At 43.4% G+C, this 27,608-nt stretch overlaps 1 protein-coding gene across 3 annotated transcripts; it reads left to right on the forward strand.

Annotated features, from left to right (window-relative positions):
- The first annotated feature begins 210 nt into the window (after positions 1-210).
- On the forward strand, positions 211-27,608 carry HPD (4-hydroxyphenylpyruvate dioxygenase). 3 transcript variants are annotated; one of them, XM_029619636.1, is made up of 14 exons: positions 2,419-2,574; positions 2,826-2,852; positions 4,790-4,852; positions 8,276-8,380; positions 9,869-9,911; positions 12,402-12,484; positions 13,905-13,994; positions 16,137-16,240; positions 17,452-17,529; positions 19,068-19,230; positions 23,124-23,195; positions 24,968-25,090; positions 26,260-26,376; positions 26,984-27,608. In XM_029619636.1, the coding sequence occupies exons 1-14, from the start codon at positions 2,572-2,574 to the stop codon at positions 27,092-27,094; spliced, it is 1,182 nt and encodes a 393-aa protein (XP_029475496.1). In that variant the 5' UTR covers positions 2,419-2,571; the 3' UTR covers positions 27,095-27,608. The 3 variants fall into 3 exon arrangements, with proteins under 3 accessions (XP_029475498.1, XP_029475497.1, XP_029475496.1); XM_029619637.1 differs by lacking the exon at positions 4,790-4,852 and having other exon boundaries at positions 2,418-2,574; XM_029619638.1 differs by lacking the exons at positions 2,419-2,574; positions 2,826-2,852; positions 4,790-4,852 and adding an exon at positions 211-457.

A 27,608-nucleotide genomic window follows, 5' to 3' on the forward strand; every position in this document is an offset into this window, starting at 1 on the left:
GGTTAGGAAAACCGATCTCAATTGATCGTCCGTTTCCTGCACCTTACTGCCGGCGGTTTTTTTTTATTATTATTTTTTGTTAAAATGTGTTTACTTTTTCCTCCTACTTAATATCGCAGCGGCCCCAGTGCCTCCACCCCCCTTAACAAAATTGCTCGTCTTGAATTCAAATCGTTGACCCACCCCCTAAGTCTGGAGCTCAAGGAATCACATCCTTGGGTATTAGAAGCACTTTCCCTCTTGATAAGTGCCAGGTGCTTACTGCCTCCTACCATTTGGGGGGAGAGCAGTCCTTGAAAAGCGCGTAGGATCTCTCTTCCGTTCCCCTCTAGCAAAACCTGCGGACTTCCCTAGGTCTGACTACATCTGGCCAGCCCTTTCTCCGTGCTGGAGATTAAACCCCCTCCTTCCTACCCCGCAGCTTCATCTGGAGTAGACCTGGGACTCGGAGGAAGAGGTGCGTGCAAGAGCCACCCCTGCTGCTCCGAGCCTTCCTTAGCGGAAATGGGAAGACAGGCCCCTCGTTGACATGAACCGTGCATCAAACTGCTCTTTGTATTCGGGGAGTTTCCTTTCCAAGCATCCCTGCTGCTTTTTCTCTTTTCTTCTTCTTCCTTGCCAGGCCTCTCGCTACTTTCCCTCTCTCGGGTTTTTTTTTTGTTTTATTTTATTCTGCCTTACCGGAAAAGAGCCACGGCAGCTCCCGAGAAAAGGAGTGCGAACGGAATTAAAAAAAAAAGTGTTGTGTGCGGTTGGTACTTAACCGGAAAGAGCAGGCAGTTCTCCTCGTTCCTGGAGCCTTTGCATTCGTTCCTGGAGCGTGAGATTCAGTCTGGTCTCATTGATGCCAGATGTTGTCTCTGGCTTCGGACGGCAGTGGGTGGGAGGACGCGTCCCTTTGTACAGCAACACAAAGGGACGCGCAGGCAGGCTTCCAGGGCATAATCAGCTCTGAACGAGTCCTCAGCAGCAGGAGGTCAAGCTGGGAAAAACCATCTCTCTCCAATCTCTGGGGTTTTCTTTCTTTTTAACATTTTCTGTGTTATATATATTTATTGTTTCTGTTTTCAGACTTCTGGCATGACTTGGCTGGCAAGCAGATGGTTTTTCGGTTTGCCGTGGCAGTGCAAGGCGCAGCATTCAATTAGTTGTAACAAAAAAAAAAAAGTCACTCTGCTGCCAATTTTTTGAAGAAACACAACCCCTTAATTTCACTTCCAAGAAACCAGGCTTCGTAAAAACGAATCGATTAACGTAATGGGATCGCCTATGACAGAGCTTAAACGACTCCCGTCGTACGCTGCCGTCATCGTCTTGGGCCTCTTTTTTCCTAAACCAATCGGAACGCTCCCTGCGGCAACGCCTTCTCTTTTAGCCAATCGCCAGAGAACTTGCATCCTCTAGGTCAGGGCTCTGGACGGGAAGGCCTCTTGAGACGTCCACGAGGTGTCAGGGTTTCTGAACTGTTTACAGTTTAGCTAAAGTCTCGCACCTTCCAAACATCTCGTTGAGTCTTAGCAGCTGTGACTTGATTCCAGCTTCTCCTGACTTTCCAATATGTGCTCAAGCAAGATTCAGCAGAAATATGTAAAAATAATTACAGCATACAAATCATACAAAATCTAGCATCTATCAACACGAAAACATTTCTCTTAGCCTAGCGTAAGCATGCAACAGGAGCAACATGTCAATTTTTAAAGAACCTCATTTGGGAAAGCCTGTATTTTACTTCCACAGCAGTACTCGGGTGCAGACGTAAAAAAGGAGGGTGGAATTCGAAACTCCCCTTATCTTATGTTTGGTATTTGTAACTCGCATGAGAAATTATTTACAGGCTCTGTTAAAAATAAAAAGAAATCGCGCCTTGAAACAGCAGGTTCCAAAGTGTTTACTGGAACATATTAGATAAACATCTGTGAGGATCCTGACTGGAAGTAGGGAACTGATTTGGTAGCCTTCCGAGGGCCTGTCCAGTCTTTCTAGCCTGGGCATCCTAAACCATTCATAAAGAATTCTTGGGGCTTTTTCATTTTAATTTAAAATAAACATCAAAAGCTTTCCTATTCACAAAATGGATATTATTATTATTATTATTATTAATGATTTATTTCACTGCATGAGCCACCTTATAAGTGAAATAAGACTGGAAAATTGAACTGGCTGCTTCTCAGATTTTACCATTAACGTGCTCTATAGCTGGCAGACTCTTAATTGAATTAATATTTTGCGTTGGCGCTGTCCCTGAGGTGCCAGATCAATTTGGGATGGCCCTAAATGTATTCCGGAAATCTCATCTGTGCACTGGAGAATCTGTAACTCGAAAGTTGTTTTTTTTTTTCTTGAGTTACCTATTAAACGCACATGCAACTCATCTCCATTTTACGCCTGATTAAAAAAACTAGTTCTGAGCTGTACACGTCTGCATTTAGGGTCTGAATTACAGTCCAGAAAGGATGGCGCAGAGCCTCCGATTACAAAGGCGAAGGTGGAGCTGGCTCCGGTTACAGGGCTATATGTGCGCCTCGAGCGAGCTTCCCTCCAAGGTGCAAACTCCCTCTCTCTTGCTAGAAGATGGTAAGTTTCCAAAATCTGCCTCTTGTTCGGAGTAAGGGGTCAGCCACGGGTGAAAGGTAACATTTTTAAACCGAGTGCTCCATAGTTTCTGTGGACTTTACTTATTTTGAACATGGCTCCTTATACCCAACACATTTAAATTCCATGGGGGAAAAGCTAATTCTACACATTTCTTGTTGTTTGGTTTTTTTTTTTCAAGAAGGCCAGATTTTTTACTTTTTAACATTTTTGTTTTTTTAACATTTTTGTAGACGTCTTACACAGACAAAGGAGAGAAGGTAAGCTAAAGATTGCAGATCTATCCTTTTTTTTTCCAGTGAAATGTAGAGGTGACACAAATCAGCGAACCTCTCCCGATACAACCTCCCTTTACAAAAAAAAAGCAGAGAAGAGTGAATGAAATGTGCTTCCCTGACTCGTCTCTAGGCTGAGAGGGGAGGGACATTCCTATTGGGATCGGTCCCTACTTTCAAGCCACCCGGACGGGCCACAGGATGCTGGGTGTGATGGACCATTGCTCTGACCCATAATGAGCTAGAATTTGGTACAATTATGTATAACGGCAGGCACTCTTCAGTCTACAAGCCAACATTTTTTGCAGGTTCCATCCGTCAAGTTATATAGATTAGAGAAAACAAGAAGCAGAGCTTTATCAGTTGCTGGTCTGAAGTTATGGAATTTGTTAGATAAAGGAAATCCAGGATGAAGCAGATTAGCTGTGTTTTAGGGAAAAAGTAAAAGCAGTTTTATTTAAGCAAGTATATGGGCAGAGATTGTGAAATCATTTGTGATAACTTTATATATTCTGGTTTTATGATGTGTATTGTTTTTATCTTTTATGCTTGTTTATCTTGGAATGTGCACCGATTAGTATTTTTTGTATTAGATTTGCGGACTAAAAGACTGATAAATAAATAATTTAGCTCATACTTTATTACATTGGGCCCAGACGGTACATAATTCCCATAAGCAAGTCAAAAAATATATTGTTAGCCCAGTAAAAAGGAATCATCTTAAATCATTTTTGACATATTTATTTTAGAAAACGATAAAACATAATGTCACTAAGAGCATTTTACTTTAAAAGGTCACCAAGTGCTGGAAAGTTCAATAAACCTTTTATGAACAACTCTTAGCTTTAAGCAGCAACTGGAATCGTCTGCTGGAGAGTTGATTTCCCAGTAAAACAGATCTTTGAAAATACCCTTCCAGGATCTTAGAGACTAAAATGGAGACTTCAGTGGAAATGCTTTCTTTCAGTGTTTGCTTTACTCACATGCATGATATTTGTTTCAATCTGTGGCAATCAACTTTGCCCATTTTATAGTCCAGGTACATAACTTTTTAAGCTAGTTCAACACAATATTTAATCTAATACATAATATAAAATCAGGGAGTCGGTGCAGATGGCAGCTTTTGAAAGTCAAAGATCAGATATCTACATTTGGAAGTCTTAAAATAAATCTTAAATATTAAAGGAAAAAAAGCGCTTTTGCCCATCTTTTCTGAATAGGAAATTCACTGAAACCAGAGCACAGCATATTAAAGTGGTAACACAACCAGAGATCAGTGGCTGCTAACTCTAGAGTGGTAACATACAACCAGAGATCAGTGGCTAACTCTAGTCTGAAAAAGATTCAGGTAAAGGATAAACTGGAGAATAAATAAAAGTTAATGTCTAAATGTACCTTGAGAATTATTATTTTGGTGTGTTGCACACATTTTTTACGTGAAAAAATATAAGATTTAGTTTAACTGAAGACCTGTACATTATGTAGGTTAAATCCTTGTTATAGATATTGGATGTAATTGTGAAAGTTTTACCTGACAGATCTTTGGGCAATTGGCGACTGGATATTACAATTCTTATATTTTGATTTTGTTAACCTGTAGTTTATAAAATTACTTTGTAAACTATTCTATTGTGCATTGTGGATTTATGTCTGCTTTTTTATTTTATTGTTTTAGTATTGTTGAATTCTATACTTTGCAAATTTGAATTTATTTTTGTATCACACTTAGATTTTATGTTAGGTGTGTTGTAAATAAATAAGCATGATATAAAAGTTGAAAGCTATGGACAGTTTGATGCCAACTTCTCTTACAATGCCCATTGTAGAGATGGTTGTGTAAATAAGACATACCTTCTTGGGTAATGTATTTCCTTTCTGAAACAACATAGCATTTAAAATCTAATTTTCTTCCTACCATTTAGCATGAAAGAGGCAGATTTGTCTGTTTCCACTCCATTACTATGTGGGTTGGCAATGCGAAACAGGTAGGATGCAAGTTTTCTCCTACTTCGAAATTCAAAGGAAACACTGGCAGGGAATATTATTTAAGCAGCAGAGTTTTATATTTGAATCCCAGGCTTGCTATTGACTGCTCTGGGGGGCGAGTCTGCTGAGGAATGGTTGATCCCACAATCTGCAGTTAATTATAATCACATTTGCTGCATCTCGTGCTCCTTCTTAGAAAAAAGGGAATGACTTTAGCTGTTGTAAGAGAATGGAATGTCTTGCACCACTGGACAGATGTTCTGAGTCCATAATTCTGCTGCAAGGAGAAGACTGTTTGCAGTATGAAAGAGGAATTCCCTGAGCTAATAGTTATCCAGAAACCCAGGTTACTAAATAGGAAGGCATAGAGTAGAATTATTTTAGCTTATAGGAGGACATTCAACTACAGCAAGAGATTGACATTTTCAGATTAAATCAGGGGAGATGATGTTTGATGCTTCTGGAGACAACCTTTTTTTTTTCCTTTTTCCAGTCAAATTTTTGCTTTTCAAAACCATTTCTTTTTTTTTTTTTTATTTCAATCTGACAGTTTCCTCCAGCTCAACTAGAACCAGGACTGGGATCTGTTGCCACGAGCCTTCATTTGCAAATACCTGGGGCTTTTATTCCCTCTGTTTTATTGTCCCCCATTGCACCCAATCTGGTCACTGCAGCCACAATCCAGGGCTAGGGGCCATGTCCCAGGTCTCATTCCAGAATCCTACAATCATGAACCATGAATCTGGGCACTAGGTTTGCTCTTGAGTGATGACCATGATTCCCTCCCACCACCACCCACGATGGGGGCTGTGGACACAACAGCACTCCTAGCCGACCAGGGGAGTGGAAGATTGCTGCTGGCAGGGGAGAATATTGAAGGGAATCAGCCTGAGGGGTTGCTTCTGTTTTAGCCTATAATCAGGTCAGGAAATTAGGATGATTGGTAGCACAGCAGTGAGAGGGATAGCAATTAAGGAGGGGGACCTGGAAGATCAATACAGCAGATCTTACATGCTTTGAACACATTTGCAACTCATTAAAATATAGCTCAGCTATACCTTGCCAGTCTACAGATATTTGTTCTCAGGGATTCATGAAATGCTCAGTATTCAATGTTCCTCAATTCGCTGCAGGAGGTGCACCTAACTCTTTGGTTCTCCTTATAGTCACTATTGCGTTTGGTGGTTCGTGGGAGCAGCTCATGAAACGCCGCTCTCACCTCTGTGGCCGAGCTGGCCACTCTTCTTCCCAGCGCGGCAGAATGCTGCCAGCTCCAGCTACCTGTGACTACCCTTAGGTGCAAACTCACCTGATATTGGGCTATTTAAAGGGACTGCAATGGGAAAGTCCCTGTGGTCCCTACGAATGAAAACATCACCAGCATTGCCCTATATAGGGGTAGCTTCCCTGATGCATCCTGCCTCAGCAACAGGTCCAGCTACAAATGTAGTGCATTGCTTCCTGCCTTCATCTGCCAGCCTGCTCAGCCCTATCCATCCCTCTTCCTCTCCCTCAGATGGATAACTGGTTTTGATCCTTGCCTGGACTCTCAAGACGCCTGACCAGCGCCTGCTTAAAATCCTAGCCTGGCCTTGGACTACATCCCTAGTCATCAGCAGAGACTCTTGCCTAAGTCCTGCTGACCCCGGCACCCAAAGGCTCAACTGAGTTGAACGAGGGCTGGTAAAGGTGAAGCTCCTGTCCGGTCCTGACCCAATCTCATCCCAGCCCGAGGGTCCTCAGATACAACAGCCACAATGAAAATGCACATGAGAGTTGCATGCACTGAATCTCCAATATATGCAAATTTCTAATTCCTTACAGATATCTCAAAAACCCTGTCCAGTGGGGTGTGCCTCCAGAACTAGGGATGTACTGTCCCCTTAAAATAATACGAAAACATCAATGATATTTGTGGTATATCGTCTTTTGGCATTTCCCATACAAAAGAACACATTAAAAAAAAATACTAACGAAATATCATTTGTCTTAGTGCATGCTGAAACATTTCAGTGAGTACCACTTTGTATCATTTTTTTTTTCACTTTTTATTTTAATGATTTTAACATTATAAAAACAAGAAAAGATAAAATAACATTCCAACATTTGGTGTACTAACCCTGCCCCCTCCCATCTCCCTGGAGAAGAGACAGATGCCCCCATATGAGCATAACAGATACAGTGTGAGATTATGGCAGTACATTACGTTAAATAACAACAACGAAAACACGTCCGTTACACAAGCGACGGCCTCCTATATTCCCAATAAGACGACCAAATCTTATCATATAGAGGTAAAATTTGTTTGAGAGTGTACGTGAGCTTCTCCACATACTTTGTATAATTTAATGAAGGGGGTGCATTATAAAACTTCTATGTGTGTAGTAAATATACAGCACATGCTTACGTACGGTAAAGAAATGATATAAACAACATAAAACTGAAACAGCATAATGAGGCAAAACGTTTTTCCCTGAATGCCCCCTAGCCAGAACAAAATTGAGGACCACTGGTTTACATCTCTCTCTCTCTCCAGAAATTGCCTGCACTGTCTGGATTCCTATGCATTCATTCCTGAACACCAGAGCTCTTCTGGATCATTGTGGCCATATTCTGGGGATACCCCCCACTCCCCTCCATCTTCTGTGCAGCGGGGATTGCATTGTTGTGACGTTCTAGTGATACAGAATTGTCGTACTCTACGCTGCCTTTCATGTTTGCTACTCACTGGGCATTGCCACGCTGCTGCAGTGGACATAAAAATCAGAATTCCAGGGGCGCCAAAAGGCACACACAGTTCTAGAGCCTGGAATCCTAGCCAGGAGGGCAGTGCCATTCACTTAGCATCGTGGCTAAGTGAATGGCACTGCAAAATCTTGGAAGAATTCATGATAGTGTCTCAGGATTTTCGCCCTGATTTTTTTTTTTTGTTTTTTAAATCATAAACTGCTTTGACTTTATACCGAAGCAGTTTTAAAAATACAATTTCATAGAATGAAAAAGTCTTTACATTTTTTTTAAAACTAGGTAATTGCTATAAAATAAGCTATTTAGAATATAATAATATGGGACTGTTTTATTATATAATTTGAAAAGAGATAACGTTCAGATTTAATTATTGACATTTCCTGGACAAAAATGTTATCAAATCACAATTGTGAAAATAGCAGAAAATGCCTAACATCATAGTCGTCCCAACTTCTACCACACTTGTGTCGAGACATTTGAAGGAACAGGGAAAAGGGGATAATATGTGAAGTGCTCGGGCACAGGGGTAAAGTGGCAGAGGAGAGACCTGAGGTAACATGGCATGCGAACAGGAGGAGTGGGGGGGGGGGGGGGTGTAAACTATCCTGAGTTTTTTCATTCATTTCAAGCTAATGGCATTTTATGATTTGTAACATGTTCCTCTCACTTCAAAGGCTTCTTCGTTTTATTGCACCAAGATGGGTTTTGAGCCGTTGGCATACAAAGGCCTGGAGACCAACAGCAGAGAGCTGGTGTCGCACGTGGTGAAACAGGACAGGGTAAGGCCGCAAGCTGGAGAGGGGTCGGGGAAGGTGGAGCTGCTCTGGGAATATGTGTAAAGGAGACAGGGACACGAGCTCTGCACCTGAAAAAGATTCTGCTATAGTTCTGCTGCCTGCCCTGAAGTCACTGATAAACTTAATTCCCACATCGAATAGTGCCACAAAGGTCAGGAAATATTCATCTGGTACCACAGCCAAGCTTAAGAATCTAAGGAACCTTTTTTTTTTTTTTACACTTTGGAAGAGGCGGAATACAAGATTGAATAGATAAATAAAGAATAATAATAAAGAATTTTTTCCATAGACACACAGTGGGGAAAGTTTTAGTTTCTAGACATTGTGAAGTAAATTGCTTCCATGCAAATGTCTTGAACCTGAGGTCACCTGACCCCCTGAGTGGCATCACCGCTGAGTCAGCAGTAAGGGGAGGGGGCGGGGCTCCATTCCATTGCTTGGCATTTGATGTCGAGGTCTCTTTAGCCTTGCTTCCCTTACTGCATCCTCTGGTGCTGGGAAAGATGCTTTAGTTCATGCCTTATAATGAAAGGGGTGGATAGGAAGATATCCAGCAAAGCAAGGGATGCTTGCCTGTGTACTCAGTGTATTAGTAAGAGCCTGAGTACGTGTGAAGGTTGTACACGCTCTCAAGGGGAAGTGCCCATCCTCGAAATTCATGGCGACTCTGCGTTCAGCCAATTAGAAACGATCCAGCAATACGTTTTTGAGACCCAAGTTGTCTTCCTTTGATGAGAACTCTTGGATGTGGCTGAAAGTGCCCTGGTGGGTTAGCAGCCAGACCAGCAGGGCCAATCCCGTTCTGGGAAAATAAGGGACTTGCAGGTCCCGCTTCCCTCTCTGCTGCTGCAGCACATCACGGATGTTTCCAGGAGCCTCTGCTGCTGGATCTCATGGTTCACGCGGGTCTGAACGTCTTCGTATCCACTCAGCAAGTATTTTGATCTGATTGGCGGAACACCGTACCAGGCTGAGGGTGGTATTTTCCATTTCAAACACGAGAGAGAAGGTCTTTGAGACAAGATAGAAAGGAAGAGTGGTGGGATGCCATAGATACACAAGGCCTTCAGAGGGAGGGTCACTTCCAAAGCTTTTTCTATGGATAAACAACCATTTACCCATGGGCAAAGTTCCACTGAAAGTTACTGTCTGCCCCCTCCCTCCACTGCAGATACTTTTCACCTACGTCTGAAAAGGAGCATGGTTAGGGAGGGGGGCGTACACACACACAGCTTTCACTTTGAAAGCCCCCACCCCAGCTTCCCACAGGTTAGATTCGAAGCAAGTGCAAATATGCATGCTCAGATTTCAGCCCCAGTCTCCTGCAGGCTTGCGTTTTGAAAAAGTGTCCTTTGTAAAATGTGCCTGCAGGTTATACCCAGGGGCCTGCGAGCACCAAAGGCTGTTTAAAACTTGCCTTGCTAGAATGGATGTAAATGATGCAATTAACATGCACTGTTTACATTTCAGATCATATTTGTCTTTGTTTCTGCTCTCAACCCTGGAAATAAAGGTAAGTGCATACATTTAGCACTACAAAAGGCATCTTTTCAACAGTGTTGGTAGCCCTGCATGCAGATGGTTGAACCTAGCGCTAGCACAGAAGCCTGAAACACCAGAGAAACATTATTTCTGCATTTCTTTGGCAGTGTGCCACCAAGCAGGACTGGATTGAAGAGTACAAGTCATGTGCACGAGAATTTCGGGGTGGGTGGGTAAGAGTATGGGGCAAGGGGGTGGCCTGCTTGTTACAGCAGTTGCTACCCCCAATTGAGCTGGATGTCACTTGGATGCAGATTCAAAGCTGCTCTCTAAATTGGGTGGAGGGGAATTAGGGCTGGAGGGTACTGGAAGCCAATAGTAACAGGTGGGAGAGAGAAAAAGGGGAAAAAAATGGATAAAGTGCGTAGCTTGCTGGGCAGACTTGCTGGGCCATTTGGTCTTCTTCTGCCGTCATTTCTATGTTTCTATGTTTCTATATTCGTTTTCAGTTCAAATGAAAAGTTACCATATTTGTTGAGAAATATCTATTTATTTAATTTGTTTTAAAAAAATGTATGTGCATAAATACTGTTTTACACACACAAAATTTAATCTAACTTACCTTATGCACTTAACATAAACAATCTAATTTTGTGCATGCAAACAAGTTACGCACTGAAACCATGGGAGAGTTATGAGAAGTGGACATCGTCACTTTCTGTTTGACATGGAGAAGAGGAACAAAGATTGGTTATATATATTTATCTAGATCCAGGTGCTGATGCCAATAGTTTTACTGGGATGGATAGCAGGACTTTGATGTATACTCTTGATATCTGCTATGTTACGCCCGGAAAATTAAAAAAACAAAACAAAACCAAATAGAATGAATGCATATCCCTAGCAAGGATCCAGCATCCTGGGCTCCCTAGATTCTGAATGTAGAGTTTTCAAGGGCAAAACATTCAAAAATTCAGCTATGTTATGGAACTCAAAAATGACTTGCTTGTGCAACCGTCATACGTGGCCTCAGTGGAATAATGGCTTATAGTGTCAAGCCCGTGTAGCACTGGGCTTGAATAATCATAGGTTGCTGCAAGTGATAAAGAACAAATACTGTGTGAATACTACAGATTTGCGCTTATCGGTATCCACCAGGGTAGCAAGTGGTATTTCATATCCTGAAGAGCACGCTCCAAAGGCAGTGTTTCGGAGTGTTCAACTCCTTCCTCAGGGAACTTCAGGAAGGTAATATTGTAATATGACTCTGTGTGGAAAAACAATGAAAGAGTTCTGAAAATGCCTGTAGGCTAATAATCCAACAATTGGCAAAAGTCTGGAAGCATGAACACTTACTATGCAATAGTGATTATGGTCAGTCAAATGGCGGTGAGAACCACTGGCTGTAGTCGCTGTAAAAAGCAAAAAGATACTCAATACGGCTTTCTCATACTGATGGTGACAGTTGTCGATATTAATCAAAGCCTGCAAGAGTCCAGCATCGTGCTGGACTCTTGGAGCGTGCTTGGAGCGTGCTTGGAGCGTGCTTGGAGCGTGCTGGACTCTTGGAGCGTGCTCTTCAGGATATGAAATACCACTTGCTACCCTGGTGGATACCGATAAGCGCAAATCTGTAGTATTCACACAGTATTTGTTCTTTATCACTTGCAGCAACCTATGATTATTCAAGCCCAGTGCTACACGGGCTTGACACTATAAGCCATTATTCCACTGAGGCCACGTATGACGGTTGCACAAGCAAGTCATTTTTGAGTTCCATAACATAGCTGAATTTTTGAATGTTTTGAAGTTTCTGTTTTTCAGCTATTCTGAGAGTTTTCAAGGGCTTCATCGTGGGTGAGATCCATCAAATTTGCCAGCTTGATGAAATTTCATTTCTGGGGGGGGCGGAAATAGTTTTGTAATATTCTGCAAACATTAACACCTTTATATAAGTTCAGATTGAAAATGACCTCAGCAAAACCGCACAATTACACCTGCTATGTGGTGTGCGCGTAGCTTTTACTTTGAAAATGTACATGCCTTTTAAAATCAAAAGTGTGCATGTACATGAAAACTCTTAGACCCTGCCCCCAAGACTGCCTCTCTCAAATGCATGGGAAAATGCACCCCTACAGGTCCTGTGCGCACAGGGCCGGCACATTTCTAAAAGCTTATTTTCCGCGCTGCCTTTTAAAATTACCCTGCCTCTGGTTAAGGGACTAAGTCCAGAGTTGCCAGTACAGAGAAGAAAAATGGATGCCACATCCTTCTCTTCCCACTGAAATGGACTGGACAACTAGAAGGGCAGAGTCAAATGTGTGTATGTGGGTTTTGGTTTGTTTTTTTATTTAAAGGCTATAACTATCAGGTCTGCAAATCTAGTGTTCACAAGCAGGTCAAGTTTTGGGAAATGAAAGAGAACGGCGCAGTCACCCTGCAGTTTGGAGGAAGCTCTGGGTTCAGCAGGAGCATGGAGGTGCGGGGCAGTCACATGTTGGTCTTTCCCCCTCTTTTGCAGAACTGGGAGAACACTTACTAAAACATGGAGATGGTGTGAAGGATGTAGCCTTCCAGGTGGAGGACTGTGATTTTATCGTGCAGGTAGACATGCACTCCTTAATTCTTTGCTTTGCTGCTCACTTGCTCACTTGCTGCCTTGTTTGTTCTTTGTAAATACGAAAGGAGATAATTTCCATTGCTTGGAACAGCATCATTCTTCTACTTTAGTGTCAGTGAAAATTCGGAGGCTGTTTTTAAGAGGAAAAAGGAAGCCGGCTTTAAATTATAGCTTAGGAGTGAGATCTAGTACAGATAGAACTTCTAGAAAATGCAAGACCTTCACTGACTCTCTAAAAAAAAATAAATTAAAACAATAAAAACTTCCAGAATTTAGTATTTGAATTTAGGTACATTATGGTGGCTTAAAATCACAGTAATGACCAGTGCCACAGGGTACTCTTGTCTGAGGTGAAAATCTACATTTCAGACTCCCATGCATTATCCCCTGTGTCATCAATCCTGCCACTCGCTGTTTTTCTGGGATGCTCTGCCTATATGTTAGAGGTTGTGTACTAGCACTGGATTTTGCCTGGAAGTACTCTGAATGCTGAATATACTTTATCTGGTTTGCTTGCCTGTGTGTCTTAATTACATAAGAACATAAAAAGTTGCCATACTGGGTCAGTCCAGCATCCCATGTCCAACAGGTCACAAGTACCTGGCAGGATCCCAGATAGTCCCTGCTCAGGGCAAGAACCTATCTTTTTATATGTATCTGTACAGAGCTGTGTACACCTTGTAGTGCTGTTACACTGGACAATAGGGATGTGAATCGTTTTTTGACGATTTAAAATATCGTCCGATATATTTTAAATCGTCAAAAATCGTTAGGGCCACGATACAATACCAATTCCCCCGATTTATCGTCAAAAAATCGTAAATTGGGGGAAGGGGGAGGGCAGGAAAACCGGCACACTAAAACCCCCCTAAAACCCACCCCCGACCCTTTAAATTAAATCCCCCACCCTCCCGAACCCCCCCCAAATGCCTTAAATTACCTGGGGGTCCAGCGGCGGTCCGGAACGGTCTCCTGCAATTGAATCATGTTGTCTTCAGCCGGTGCCATTCTGCGCCGCCATTTTGCAAAATGGTGGCGCAAAATGGCGGCGGCCATAGACCAACACGATTCGACTGCAGGAGGTCGTTCCGGACCCCCGCTGGACTTTTGGCAAGTCTTGTGGGGGTCAGGAGACCCCCCCAAGCTGGCCAAAAGTCCCTGGGGTCCAGCGGGGGTCCGGGAGCGATTTCCTGCCGCGAATCGTTTTCCGTACGGAAAATGGCGCCGGCAGGAGATCAACTGCAGGAGGTCGTTCAGCCGGGGTCCGGAACCTCTTTACTGAGAGGGAGAAACAGGATCCTGCTGGTTGCAGCACGATCAACCATGTTTTCCTGATGCAGATGTGGGTCTGAGGTTCTTGTTTGCCTTTATTGATTGCATCCTGTCGAATTTACTTTTATACAGAAAGCCAGAGAGCAGGGAGCGGTGATAGTGAAGGAGCCCTGGATAGAGGAAGACAAGTATGGAAAAGTGAAATTTGCGGTGCTGCAAACGGTAAAGAAATAGCAAAAGATCATTTTATAGTTTTACACATCTGTAATTCTGCGCACCGATTTTTTAGCAAGATTTTTTAATTTTTAATTTTCACAAATATTTTTAAGGCAGCGGTTCCGTGACGCCTGGCTGATAGAAGCCAAGGCTCCGCCGCCAGTGGCAGATCACACGTTTTATGTTTTATTTATCTCTATACCGTCGTTCTGTGGGACAATCACAGCGGTTCACAAGCCATTACATTCATAAATGAAACACATGGTAAAAAACATACACATAATCAATAAACATCGAGTCTGAGTCGTCCTTCAATAAACTACAATCCTCTTGCAGTCCATTGTCTCCTTCTATTGATGAGCCTAGTTTATCTCAAAAGCCATTTTAAATAGCCAGGTTTTCAATCCTTTTTAAAAACCTTTAAGATCTTTTTGTGTTCTTATATCTTCTTCCCAGGGTCCGCGCGTCCATTAGGCGAACTTCGGCGGTCGCCGGGGGCGCAGAGCCGTAGGGGCCGCCAAAGAGCAGCCACGTGGTGCCGCAAGCGGGGGCCTATCCCACTCGCGGCAAAGAGAAATAGAGACTGTGTGCTTCTCAGGGCCACGAGCAGCAGTGCTCGCGGCCCTGAGAAGCACACAGTCCACGCCGAAACAGGTGGGGGGAGAGGGAGTGCGACCGGGGGGGGGGGGGGGGGGCAGCGCAAGGGTCGCCTAGGGCACCCAATACCCTTGCACCGGCCCTGCTTCTTCCACGACTTGGCTCCAGCAATTGGAAGTGCTCTGTGTCTCACCTCAGACAGACGGACACTTTGAATCGGTGGGACACTGAATAGATTTCTTTGAGGGCTGTGAAAGTGCATTGCCGCTCCATGATCGTATGAATGGTGGTCAAAACTTTATATTGCATGCGATGTTTTATTGGAAGCCAATGTAACAACCTCAGTGCTGGAGCGATGTGGTCGTATTTTCCCCCTCCTCTGTCAGCACTCTTGCTGCAACGCTCTGTAGGAGTTGTAAAAGTCTTAAACTTGTAGCTGGTAATCCTAATAATACTGCATTCCAGTAATCAAAACCAGAAAATAGCATGGCCTGTAAAACTGTGCGGAAATCATTTGTATCTGGCAATGGTTTTAATCATTTCATCAAGCGGAGTTTATCGTAACCCGATTTGATCGTCATATTGATGTGTTTTCTCATTGCCGGATTATCATCAACTATGACAGCCAGATCCCGAGTATGTTCGGCAAACTCTATCACATGTGTTCCTGCTGTAGTATGTAAAGGAGTGCTAAACAGACAGTTTTCTGTTTAACCAGATAATATCTGTTTTTTTCATGTTTAATACTAATTGAAGATACGATAATAATTTCTGATTAGCTGATAGATAAATGCTCATTGTCTTGTGGGCATGATGTATACAGTTGTCCACAGGGATGATAAATTGTATATCAGCAGCAAACATGTAGAAAACCAAGGCCTAATCCAGATAACAATCTACATAAGGGTAGGAGGTATATGTTAAACAAGACAGCTGACAATGATGAACCCTGAGGGATTCCTGTGGACATCTTCGTTATGTCAGATAGGTGGCCACCAAAGAAGGGCGTCCCTATCGGAGCAACCGAGAGAGACCGGGTATAAACATTTGGCTGCAGAATGTAAGGTTTGGGGTTATTTTTGTGTGATCTTATTTTTTTTATTATTTAATTTTATGCTGTATTTTATTAACCTTGGGTGGTAATTTCAATATGTTTCTGATATCTACTATTAAGATGTGTTTTTATTTTTATGACATGCTATGTGGAATGTTGCTATGTATTCTTTTGTGGTTGCATGCTTTCAGTACTCTGGCAGAAAAGCATGAAATAAGTTTTAAGGTAATGGTAATGACGGCAGAGAGAGACCAAAATGGCCCAGCAAGATGTTTAGGGTTGTAACTGCCACTCCTTGCAGGTTCCCCTTCTTGCCACCTTGGAAGCTCGATGCAGTCATTTCACTGCTCTTTTTGGGCAGGACCATCTCTACAAGAGAAGAGTTCTGTCATAAGTCACAGCTCACCTTCCTTGAGAAGAAAATCACCCTCCTGCCAGGTCATTCGCCTTCCATCCCCCTCTCAGATATCATGATGATGTGCTTATTCCTTTTCCAGTACGGAGACACAACACATACCTTAGTGGAGAAGACGGATTACAAGGGACATTTCTTACCAGGTTATGAGGCTCCTCTCTTTAACGACCCATTGTTACCTAAGCTGTAAGTACAGAAACTTCCAATGTGTGTTAGCAATAAAAAATCAGGAACTTGAATGTTCTTTCTTGGCTCCTCTGATTCTGTGTAGTACAAATATTAAATTCAGAATATAAAACTAGCAAATCAAGTAATACTGACTTCTTGGAGGGGTCATGGACTTTGGGAGGGAGCTGAGGACTCTGAGCATCCCACAAGTGACGCCCCCTCAGTCTCTGGGTAGTACATGTTGGTCACTGTGCCCTGTCCTTCTGACTCAGGGCCTAGCATTGTACTCGAGACGGCAACCAACAGAGCATCCAAGAAACCTTGAGAAGAGGAGAATAGTAAACGTGCAAATGGCACGAGGTTTTATAGACCTGGTCTATGCATGCTTCTGAATTTGTCTTTGAGAAAGCAGATCCCACAACCCACACACTCCCTTCCTCTGCCTTACTGCTTGCCTCTGTAATGTGACTGCCCCAGGACTGGACGGCAATGGCAGGGATGAGACCCAGATCACTAAACACAATAGGAAGATAATTTCTTTGACTTTTCATTGTAACATCTTTATTTCTAAACTCATGCATACTGTGATTATATGGTAAATCCAACCTTTAGGCCCAGAAAAATCTTGTGCAGTCCTACAAAGCCTTGAAAGGCAACTGTACAACATATCAGGCACTGTCCTAGATCAAACTCAACCACCAGCAAGGGGTCCTCTGAAGCAGGTTAATCCTCAGACCTCTTCAAATGTAACCTTTAACATGGGTAGGGGAATAATATCTTTCTTAATCTCAGCTGCAAATCCAAATTATTGAAACGACTGATCTGCAAAACACATTTATGCACCAAGGCATCAGTGGTGAGCTTTTCAGATGGAGAAAGCCTAAATGGGCCTCAGGTATTTGACATGCACTGTACCAAACTTGGTGTGGTTTGCTCAGTATCTGATATAACACTGGGACTGATTCATTAGCCACATAAGGCCATTAAGATCAGTCTAATGCAGATTCACAATATCGATCTCTGGTTGGGGAAATCTGGAATTTAAATCCAGCTTTCTTCCACTTCCTGATCCACGCAGTTTGGCATTTTTACCGCAGACACTTGTAAACAGCTGGTGCTTCAGGCGGGGATCTACTGCTTTAGCGATCAAATCTGCTGTTCAACATTGTCACTCCTGCATTCAGCTGCTCTCTAACTTGGACCTCTGCTCTGTATTTCCTGCTGTGCAGACCAAGCGGCAAGTTGAATTTCATCGACCACGTGGTGGGTAACCAGCCTGATCACGAAATGCTTCCTGTGGTAGAATGGTAAGAATCTGGGAGCTAGGAGAAGAGCAACAAGTGGCAGGGCCCAATGGATTACTAGTCAGGCGCGGCATCTTCTCTCAGCTGAGGGGGTGGCCCCGGGAGCAAAACTAAGCAGGAACCCGCCCTCACGTTTATTGGATGCGCCTGCATTTGCAAACCAGCAAGGTTTCTAGTTTATCCTGACAGGAAAGTGAATTCAAAAGCACGTTTCTGAGTCCTTCCAGATGGCCTCGCTGGCGTGCACAAGCAATGTCTCATTGGGCCCAGCTGGTTCTGTGGGCCTTAAAAGAGCATGACGAGGCAGCGAGGGCATCTGGAAGGAATTAGGAATGCACTTTCCTGCTGAAAAGAGACCTCCACAGGGAGAGGGGTGACTGGAGATTTCATTTTGCCAGGTGGTCTGTACACTGGGGGCCTGAGGGAGGGTGGAGGGGCTTCTGAGACAGACGTGGCTCTGCTTTTGGAAGCCGAAACGGTCAGAAAGGTGCGGGTGGGCCTGCAGTCACAGAAAGGAGCTGACTGAGTTTCAGAAAAGCTGAGCAGAAAATATTAGAGATCAAGGTGGAATAAGATATTAATAAAACAAATTAAGATCAGCAAAGCTTCAAGTTTATCTGTTTAGCTTAGGGCGTGCTTTGAGGGAAAATATAAAACGTGAACGCTTTGGACTGTGCAGGTGTAATTGTACGTTTTAATGTAACTACTTAATGCCGACAAAAGAATATCTATTAAAACATGAAATAAAATGAAACTGGCCCTTGAAGAGGTCTGCAGTATCCTGGGCGCAGTGAGAGTGTGGCCAGAGCAGACCAGGCTCCTCCCCCGCCCCCAGTGCCGCTTCCCCCACCCGTGGGGCTCCAGGGGTCCAAGCAGGGCCAGGACCCATCCCCCCCCCCTCACGCCTGCCCACCGCATCCTGATGTGCAAACTTTATTGAGCTCAGGGAAAGAAAGGAGTTGCTGGGGCCTGGAAGCCCACAGATGGGGGGAAGCCCAGGGTGGGGGGAGGGGTCCATGGTTTTATTTTGCTGGCGCGGGAGAGCGGGGGTAGGTGACGGGAATCTGAGCCAGGGGAATCTGAGTCAGGGCCCAACAAACTGCAGTTCTCTTTTATTTTCAGCATCACATAACTGAACAGCCTTTTCTTGCGTTTTTGAAATGTCATTTGAAAATGATCGCCCAGCCTTAGCTGGTTTTTATTAGACGGAAGAGTCAATCAAACCAAGCAGCAAGTGATCCTGTTTTCTTGGATTAACTGCATCTGACTAGCATTTAAGAGCTTCCTTCCCTTCCTTGGGTCACTGGAGCTAGTCGCAGATGCATTGAGTTAGTCCAAGTAAATGAAAATAAACTAAACTATCCAGTCAAAGGATTTCACCTTCAGCGTGTTTGTTTGACCCTTACTTCTACATTTTCAAGTGAAGTAACCCAACAGGCACAATGGGGAAACGCACAGGCAGAGAGTGTTTGAAAGGCGCTCAGAGTAGGAGCTATCACGCGAGGGACGCAGAATTAAATACGTCTGGCCCCTTCCGTCAGGTACCAGAGGAGCCTGCTTTTCCATCGCTTCTGGTCTGTGGACGACAAGCAGCTTCATACGGACTACAGCGCCCTCCGTTCCATCGTGGTGGCCAACCACGAAGAGTCCATCAAAATGCCCATCAACGAACCTGCCCCGGGAAAGAAGAAGTCGCAGATTCAGGTACTCCAGCAGGCTCGGGGGGGATATAAACGGTGCCAGAGTGCAGGCTGTCATTGGAAAAAGCTCAGTAAAAAAACCCACCTGATGGGGCCGGACATTCACCCCCTGTCTCCTAATTGCACTTACACAAAACGAGATGTCATTCCGGATGACTTGTGTGCAATGCTCAGATCAGACCTGGATGTGTTTTTGGAAGGCTGCGGCTGTCCCACAGCTCGCGGAGAGGGCATTCATTTCAATTCGCAGGAGCCCTGATGACTGACACTTCTGCAGACAAGGTTCAGCTTGGGCTAATGCTACCCCCTTTTGTGTCATAATTAACAGCATTCAATCGGTAACGTTATTTCCTCTCTTTCTATATTGTATATTGTGTTCCACTTATTTATACTGTATTTTCTATGGCTATAACAGGTACTCTTCATCTGTCCCGCTCACTTTTGGGAAGTTCTTATCATACTTTTATCTTATACTTTATGGGGTAGAATTTAAAAAATTGTGCGATCGCGTACTTTTGTTTGCGCACCAGGCGCAAACAAAAGTATGCTGGATTTTATAAGATACACAAGTAGCCGCGCGTATCTTATAAAATCCGGGGTCGGTGCACATTTGTGCAACCTGCGCGCGCCGAGCCCAGCGCGCTGCCTGTTCTCTCCGAGGCCGCTCTGATTTCGGAGCGGCCTCGGAGGGAACTTTCCTTCGCCCTCCCCCCACCCCCCCCGGCCCTATCTAAACCCCCCTTTACCTTTATTCCACGATTTACGCCTGCGAAAAGCAGACGTAAATCTGCGCGCGTCGGCCGGCTGCCCCGCTCCGTGTTCCGGTCCCGGGGGCTGGTCCGGAGGCCGCGGCCATGCCCCCGGAACACCCCGGGCCGAAACCACGCCCGTGTCGCCACCCCAAAAACGCCGTGTCACGCCCCCGAAATGCTGCGTCATTCGGCCACGCCCCCTCCCGCCCCTTTTAAAAAACCCCGGGACTTACGCGCGTCCCGGGGCTCTGCGCACGCCGGCGGCCTATGCAAAATAGGCCGCCGGCGCGCGAAAATCTGCCCGGATTTACGCGCGCAGGGCATTTAAAATCCGCCCCTATACTTGTATTCTACAGCGCCGCTCACAACCCTCTCCATTTGTTAATCCCCTTCTTGTACTGCCAGTGCATTGCATCGTAGCCACTCTTACTCCTGTGTATATAATGTCTATATTTATAGAGTGTTCTATATGTGATCCAGGGCTCAACCAGTATTTACCTTGTTAGTTTATTTTGCTAAACCTCTGTCATCTGCACTTTCAGTTACCCAAGTTTCCACAACCCCTGTTTATTGTAACTTATCTCCTTCCTTAATGTTAATGTTATAACACCCCTGTTCCATGTAAACCGATATGATATGATATGTTTCATGACTGTCGGTATAGAAAAGAGTTAAATAAATAAATAATGACAAACTGCTGATCTGCAGGGCATTTTCAGCATGCAGACGCTCATATATTCAGAAAGGCGGCAAGGACTTTCTCAAGAAAATATAAAAAGCACGCTTGCACCATTTCAATGCCCAGTTCAGTTTGTAACTTACATTGTTGATTTTTGTTCTTGATACATTTTTTATTTGTATGTAGTTGAAATATTGTTTAAAAATAAACAATCACAGGCCAAAACAGTAAGGACGTACTAAAAAAAAGCGCGTCCATTTTCGGCGCCCGCTCTTTCAACGCCCACACAGCCCCCTCTCCTGGGCGCGCGATTCAGCATTCAAATGAGGGGTCCTGCTAAAAGCAGGTGCGAGGGACAATTGTGCACCCCTAGTGCCTCCTTGGCCCAGGAGAGGTGGCTGTCAGTGGGTTAGGAAAACGGACGCTCAATTTTACGAACGCCCATTTTCCTAACCTGACCGCTGGCACACTTTTTATTTTTTTACATTAAAAAAATTTTTTTTTTTAACCTTTGGTTCCTCCGACTTAATATCGCCACAATATTAAATCGAAGGACGTACAGAAAAGCAGTATTTTCTGCTTTTCCGTACACTTTTTCGGACTGCTCAGAAATTAACACCGCGTATTGTATAAGGGGCTATGGATCCTCTGGGACCTGCGCTCTCCTTTGCCCATCTGTAAAATTCTTTCTAATCTGACTGACTGTTATAAACTAAACGCTGACGACATCCAGTTCGTTCTTTGCGTCCTTCCATCCTGGCAAGATACTATTGATCATCTTAACGTTTGTATTTCTACAATAAAAAACTGGCTAAAACACCACAGTCATTGAACATGCCTAAAATGGAGTTCTTAGCGATCCGTAGCCCATACTCATCTTTCAACGAAGGGTTCATTACTTTAGATAATTAATCTTTTCCAATTAAAAGTCACATTAAAAGCCTTGGTGTTATCTTGCATAACTCTCTCACTTTTCGGCCCCAAACAGGTCATTTCTCACGACTTTAATAGATTTTATATCCTTGCAGGTCTTAAGAACCTCCTACACCTGCCGGAATTTCCTACTGTTCTTCAAGCATCGATTTTTCCAATTATAGATTACTGTAATAGTCTCTACACAGGTATTTCTCTCACAGCTCTTCGGCCGTTACAATTGTTGTTGAACTCTGCTGCTCGGTTTGCTATCAGGACTAAAGCGAAGGGACCATATCACCCCTACTTTTAATCGATTTTCACTGGCTCCCCATAAACAAGAAAGTTAAATACAAAATAGGAATGCTCATTTTCAAATTACTTAATGACCAAACCCTGTCCTTGGTCCAACGCCTCACTAAATATTTTATCAACCTACTAGAGCCCTGCGCTCATCACAGCGTGGATTGTTCAGATTCCTTCACCTAGAGTCACACATCTACATATGACACGAGAATGCGCCTTCTCTGTGGCTGGTCCCACTCTCTGGAATTCTTTTCCTATTGAAATTAGTGTGATTTGGTAAAGAATTTCAGAAAACAAATTAAGATCTTTTTGTTTAAATTGGCTTATTTTTGAATTTTAGGTTTCATTTATTTATTTTTATCTCTCTGTTTATTTTACTAAATGTCTTTATATTCATTTTATTCATTTTGATCTATATTTTGAGTATGCTTATATTTTTTTATTTTATTATGTATTTATTTTTATATTGTATTGATGTTACTTGCATTACTTTATGATTGTATTCTTGTTCATTGCTTAGACCTATTTTTTTTAGTTAAGCGATTAATAAATTCCAATAAATGTAAATGCGTCCAACCCAGGTTAAACAGTGCTCTCGGTTGAGCAAGCTTTACTGTATCAGCTTGTATGAATAGTATTCATTAAAACAAATTGACTCTTTTTGCATAGTCAGATGTGTGAAACTTTATGCAAAATTATGCAACTCTGCCACATAACTGCCACATATGTTTGAAACTTCTGCCACAGAATTTGTTAACTCTTGCCACAGAATCTTGAACAATCTGCTGCAGAAAACTGGGATCTCTGCTTATAGTTTACATATAAAATATCTTATTTAGCCAAGAATACTACAGAGTAACCAGGAAAGAGAAGCATTCAAACCCTTTGAATAGAAATACTGCATTTTTGCATTAATGGGAAGAAAAATCTGAAATAGAGGATCTTCATGATTTTCTTTGTCTGAATTGCCAACTAAAGTCTCTAAAATATCGGTTGACCTTGGTGCCGTAAGATGTTCACTTACTTCTCTCAGAAGGTTCCACCCTGTTTTCTGATCTTCTCCTGTACAGAACTTTGCAACACCAGTACCTCTGTTTTTATTACACCTCTAGCTACAGTGTTACTGCCAGCTATTTGCATATTCTTTTATTTTTAAATTTTATGTTGTCGTAGAGAAAAATGAGGTGTGATGACTTTATTCCTGGTGTAGACTGTGTTACAAATGCTGCTGTCTCTGTGTTTCTTTAGGAATACGTTGATTATTACGGTGGTCCAGGGGTCCAGCACATTGCCCTGAACAGCTCTGATATTATTACCGCTGTAAGTGTTTAAATGTCAACTTCTTGCCGATAATCTGCAGAGGGGAATGTTTATTAGATGGAAGATGTGAGGTTAGGAGTTCTGCATTCTCAGGTTCCAGTCATGTAAACCTCCAGTCTCACAGTCATGTAAACCTCATTCTGGAGATCTAAGTTGCCGTCAGGCTTTTAGGCGTCCTGGCTTCTCATTCCTCCCCTTTTCATGAGGAAGATGAAGGTTTATCCCTCCGTTGGCTTCAATCCTTTCTCAACCTTCGATCAAGCCTTTTTTTTTTTTCTTGGAGTGCAGGAGATTCTGAAAATTCTTCAGGTATGGTAGCTGCTGGGAGCCTCAGATCAGGCACTCAGCTGCATCCAGAAGTCTCCTCAAGCCCCGAGGTGTGCATCCAGCCACTCTGCTTTGACCGGCCTCAGGACAAGAGGATGCCCCTGCGGTGTCAGAGAACATGGCAGCCGGGGGTGACGGTTGGAGGAATGGGTTTAGCATCCTCTGGGCTGTTCACCACAGACAGCAGCAAGCCCGTTGGGGGAGAGGTGGAACTGGCAGCATGAGCTGTGCCTCCTCTGGTTTACCGGGGAGCGTAGGAGAGTGCACGCCCATCAACCAGTGTGTGCGGCTGCCCCAGAGCAGTGCTTCTGCCGTCCATCGGTCTTGGTAAGACCTGGGATAACCATATGGGAGGCAAACTAGGCAGCAGTCATCACCTTGGAGAAGTCTATCCCCAGTGGCATTAAGGATTTGGCCTTGGAACAGTCCCTGGAAGAGAAATGGTCAGAGAGACTTCTAGTAAATTATGGTTTGATCCAATTCATAATTGGACACTCAGACTAGTTTTTATTCCAGCTCAGACGAGGATTGGGTGGGTCCAGATGTCTGAACAGCAACACAGACTGGGAAGCGCCTTCTTTTCTCTGTGTCAAGAATAGATTGTTCTTGACACCGAATATTTCTCATGCCTCCCTGGGAAGACTTCTCCTAACCAAGATGGGATTAATGAATAGTCCAAGGCTGTGTGCTGAGCATTAATTAATGTTATACCCCGTGCATCTTTTTTTCTTTCTATTTTTGCTTTAGATCAGTGGCGCCCGAACCTGTCTTAGGGGACCCCCAGCCAGTCGGATTTTCAGAATATCCCCAATGAATATGCATGAGCTACATTTGCATGCAAGCTTTAGGTTTTCTATTTTTCTTCTCTCCCTGCTCCCCCGCCCTCCACCCCCCACCATGGCTAACAGAACTGCATTAGGGTGGTTGGAGATTTCTTGTTCTTTTTTGTTTTTGTGACGCTCTCCAGTGCACATTTATTTGTCATTTCAAGGTTACTTGATTTTTTGTTTGTTTACGTCTTATTAAAATACTCATTCTCTCATTTATTCCCAAATATCCTTTAAACACAGACTAGGATGGTTCATAAGGACCACTGGGGGCCATCCAGTCTGCCCAGTTTATTTCTTGGTGCAACGCCCGAGACCCCAGTTGGTCTCTGCCTTTCTGCTCACTTTTTTCTCATAAAACCTGGCAGGTGCCCCCCCCCCCCCCCCCCATTCCTAGCCCTCCACTTCCGGCTCCCCTGGTTTTTCCTGAGCCCTGCACAGATTACAACACCGGCAGCCCCCAGTGGTCTTTGTACGTTTTCAGTCGAGCACTGCTGCTTGCCACACGCTATCCCGACGAAGCCTCCGTGCGATCAGAGAGGGAGCCGGAAATGAATGACACAAAGGCTGGTATTGACCAGGGTACGTTTGAAGGACCTGAGTGGCTTTTTCTCGTAGATCACAAACCTCAAAGAGCGAGGCATGGAGTTCATGGCGGTCTCGCCCACGTACTACACGATGCTGAGGGAAAAGCTGAAAACGGCCAAGATTCAAATTACGGAGGACATGGACAAACTTGAGGTCAGTTTTAAAGAGCTGGCTGCCTGTCAATTAACTGGGACATTCAGAGCTTCTCTCAGAGACATCTTATTGTTTCCAGAGGCTGATGCTGATGCCATTTGTGGTTTGAAGGCGGTGTCTGCCTCACACCGGGCTGGGGTGGGTTGGCAGGTATCATTTTAATAGCATTAAAAATGCTTGCTTTGAAATGGCCTCACTTTTATTTATTTAGACTTCATATACCACTTGTAAATCATGTTAGCCAAGCGGATGGATATAAAAAGTAAGCAAAAAATGCAAAAGTAAAAGGTTAAACAAATGCTCAATAAATATACATAAAATAATCACTACAACAACTAAAATTTAAATACAGTAATGAAAATAAAAAGCAAGCAATCATACATAAAATCAATAAATCCTACCTGGAAACTATCAGAGATATTAAAATTTGGCCTGGCAAGTTCTTCTGACCATTTTATTGGTCTACTGTTTTAGTGCACTATAAAAATTATTGGGGGTGTGCACTTGAAAAAATGACTTTTCATTCTTTTTTGTTTTTCATTTCATTTATCCAAAATAAAATAAAAATCAAGCAGAAAAACAAAATAAAAATCCCTGTGCCCACCAAACCCACTGAAATCAAAAGCCCCCTCTGGCCTCCAGGATCTTTTCTCCAACCCAGTTCTTACCCCACTGGCAGGCCTTCTAGGGAGAGGGGCGATCCCTAGTTGCATCTGTCTCGCAGCTCTGGATTTTGACAATAGCTGCTGCTCAGTCCGGGCCCAGTGCCATGATGTTGCACAGCAAAATCTGCCACATGGAGTAAGAGTGCCTGCCACCGGTTGCCTAATAATTATTTAATTAAAATATCTGGAGTTGTGGGATAGGAGCAACTGAGGATCGCCCTTGCACCTAGGAGACCCACAGATGAGGTAAGAATTGGGTTGGAGTGGTGGGGGGAGGAAAGGGGCATTTGATTTGGGTGGGTGATGCTTCAAAATGAAAGAAAACAAAATGTTATTTTTTTCTTTCATTGTGCTGTCATTTCGTTTCAAATGACAGCACATCCTGAAATGTACGAGCATTGTATCTGGAAAAGGAGACTCATGACTCTGTTTATAATTGTTCTGCCAGTACCTGCTGTGGATCTTTACTCATCCTAAAAAACAATGTTCTCCATATTCCCCAAGGAGCTGAACATCTTGGTGGACTATGATGAGAAGGGATACTTGTTGCAGATTTTCACCAAACCCGTTCAAGACAGGCCAACCCTGTTTTTGGAGGTCATCCAGCGCCATAACCACCAGGTCAGTTCTTCACTTGAGAGGCAGGAACAAAGAAGAGAAAGCTTGTGTTTTATGCTTGAAAGGAATTGAATCTTGAAAGGAAATTGCAATTGAATCTGACTCCTTGAGTCAGTAGACGGCAAGCATTGAGGATCACATCTTTTATACTTGCGTTAGAAAAGAGGAGGCTTCCATGGTTAATACTGCCCAGAGACAATAAAGAGTTTTCTCCATTTTGTGTCTATGTAAAAATAAGTAGTAATAGATTTTGGCTGACTGTAATCATTGAAAGAAACAATCACTTTCCTTTCCTGTCATTGTCAGAATCAGTACTTAGGAAAGTAATATCTCATTGTCTTTCACAGATGGGGTATGCCAGGTAAAGCTCTTGCTTTATACAAGATCATTTCAGGTTTTGCATCCTCTCCATCCTCTCCCATTGGATCCCACCATTGTATCAGACAATGCCATCTTCCAAAGAACTCATTCCTTAAGATTGCATAGTTTGACACAATGGATACGTTGGTAGGTTCCATTGCATCCTTGAGATTGAGAAATGTCCCAGGCTCTCTCACCTGTCTTCACTTTCACTCATTACCAGACCCTCTCTGTTCTGTGTCTTCTCCAGGGCTTCGGAGCTGGAAACTTCAAATCTCTGTTTGAAGCTATAGAAAGTGACCAGGCTGCGAGAGGAAACCTCACCGTGGAGACTCTTAATGGCCAGTGCGAATTTAGATAGAGTCCATTGGACTTGTGCTGCTTTCTGCTGAAATATGGCTGCCTGCCCCAGATACACAAATGAGGAACAAGGAATCCACACTACAGGCTCCATTCGCCCAAGGCATTTTATCATATTGTACAGTTTTGAGATACCCAACTTTTCTTCAATGACACACTACATTTCTCTTCCTTTGAACACTGCAGTAACAATAGTTTCCATCACTAAAAATGTAAAAGCAGGTCCTCAAAGTGTGAGGATTTCTTAGTAAACAATGCTATCCTAGGTTACTTGTCTTCATTCAATAGCTAAGAAACTTCCATGGCTACAAGTGACATGTGGGCCTCAACCCTTGCCCGTAATCGCTTATAATTTGTGACTAACAACCATTACCAAGAAATTTCATTTGTCTTATTTTGATCATTTTTTGTTGGATACTTTGTAAAGTAACATAATCTGCTTGTCGTATATGCTTTAATACCCACATCTAGTGTGAAGATGCACATGAATCAATTAAATATTGTACTTGTTGAAA

The sequence above is a fragment of the Rhinatrema bivittatum genome, chromosome 11 (assembly GCF_901001135.1).
Source record: "Rhinatrema bivittatum chromosome 11, aRhiBiv1.1, whole genome shotgun sequence".
NCBI classification, from domain to species: Eukaryota; Metazoa; Chordata; class Amphibia; order Gymnophiona; family Rhinatrematidae; genus Rhinatrema; species Rhinatrema bivittatum.

Excerpts from the sequence above, each read along its gene's own strand:
- HPD (XM_029619636.1), top strand. Across the intron at positions 16,241-17,451 it reads GACCCATTGTTACCTAAGCT|ACCAAGCGGCAAGTTGAATT; the intron begins GTAAGTACAGAA and ends CCTGCTGTGCAG. Across the intron at positions 17,530-19,067 it reads ATGCTTCCTGTGGTAGAATG|GTACCAGAGGAGCCTGCTTT; the intron begins GTAAGAATCTGG and ends CCCTTCCGTCAG.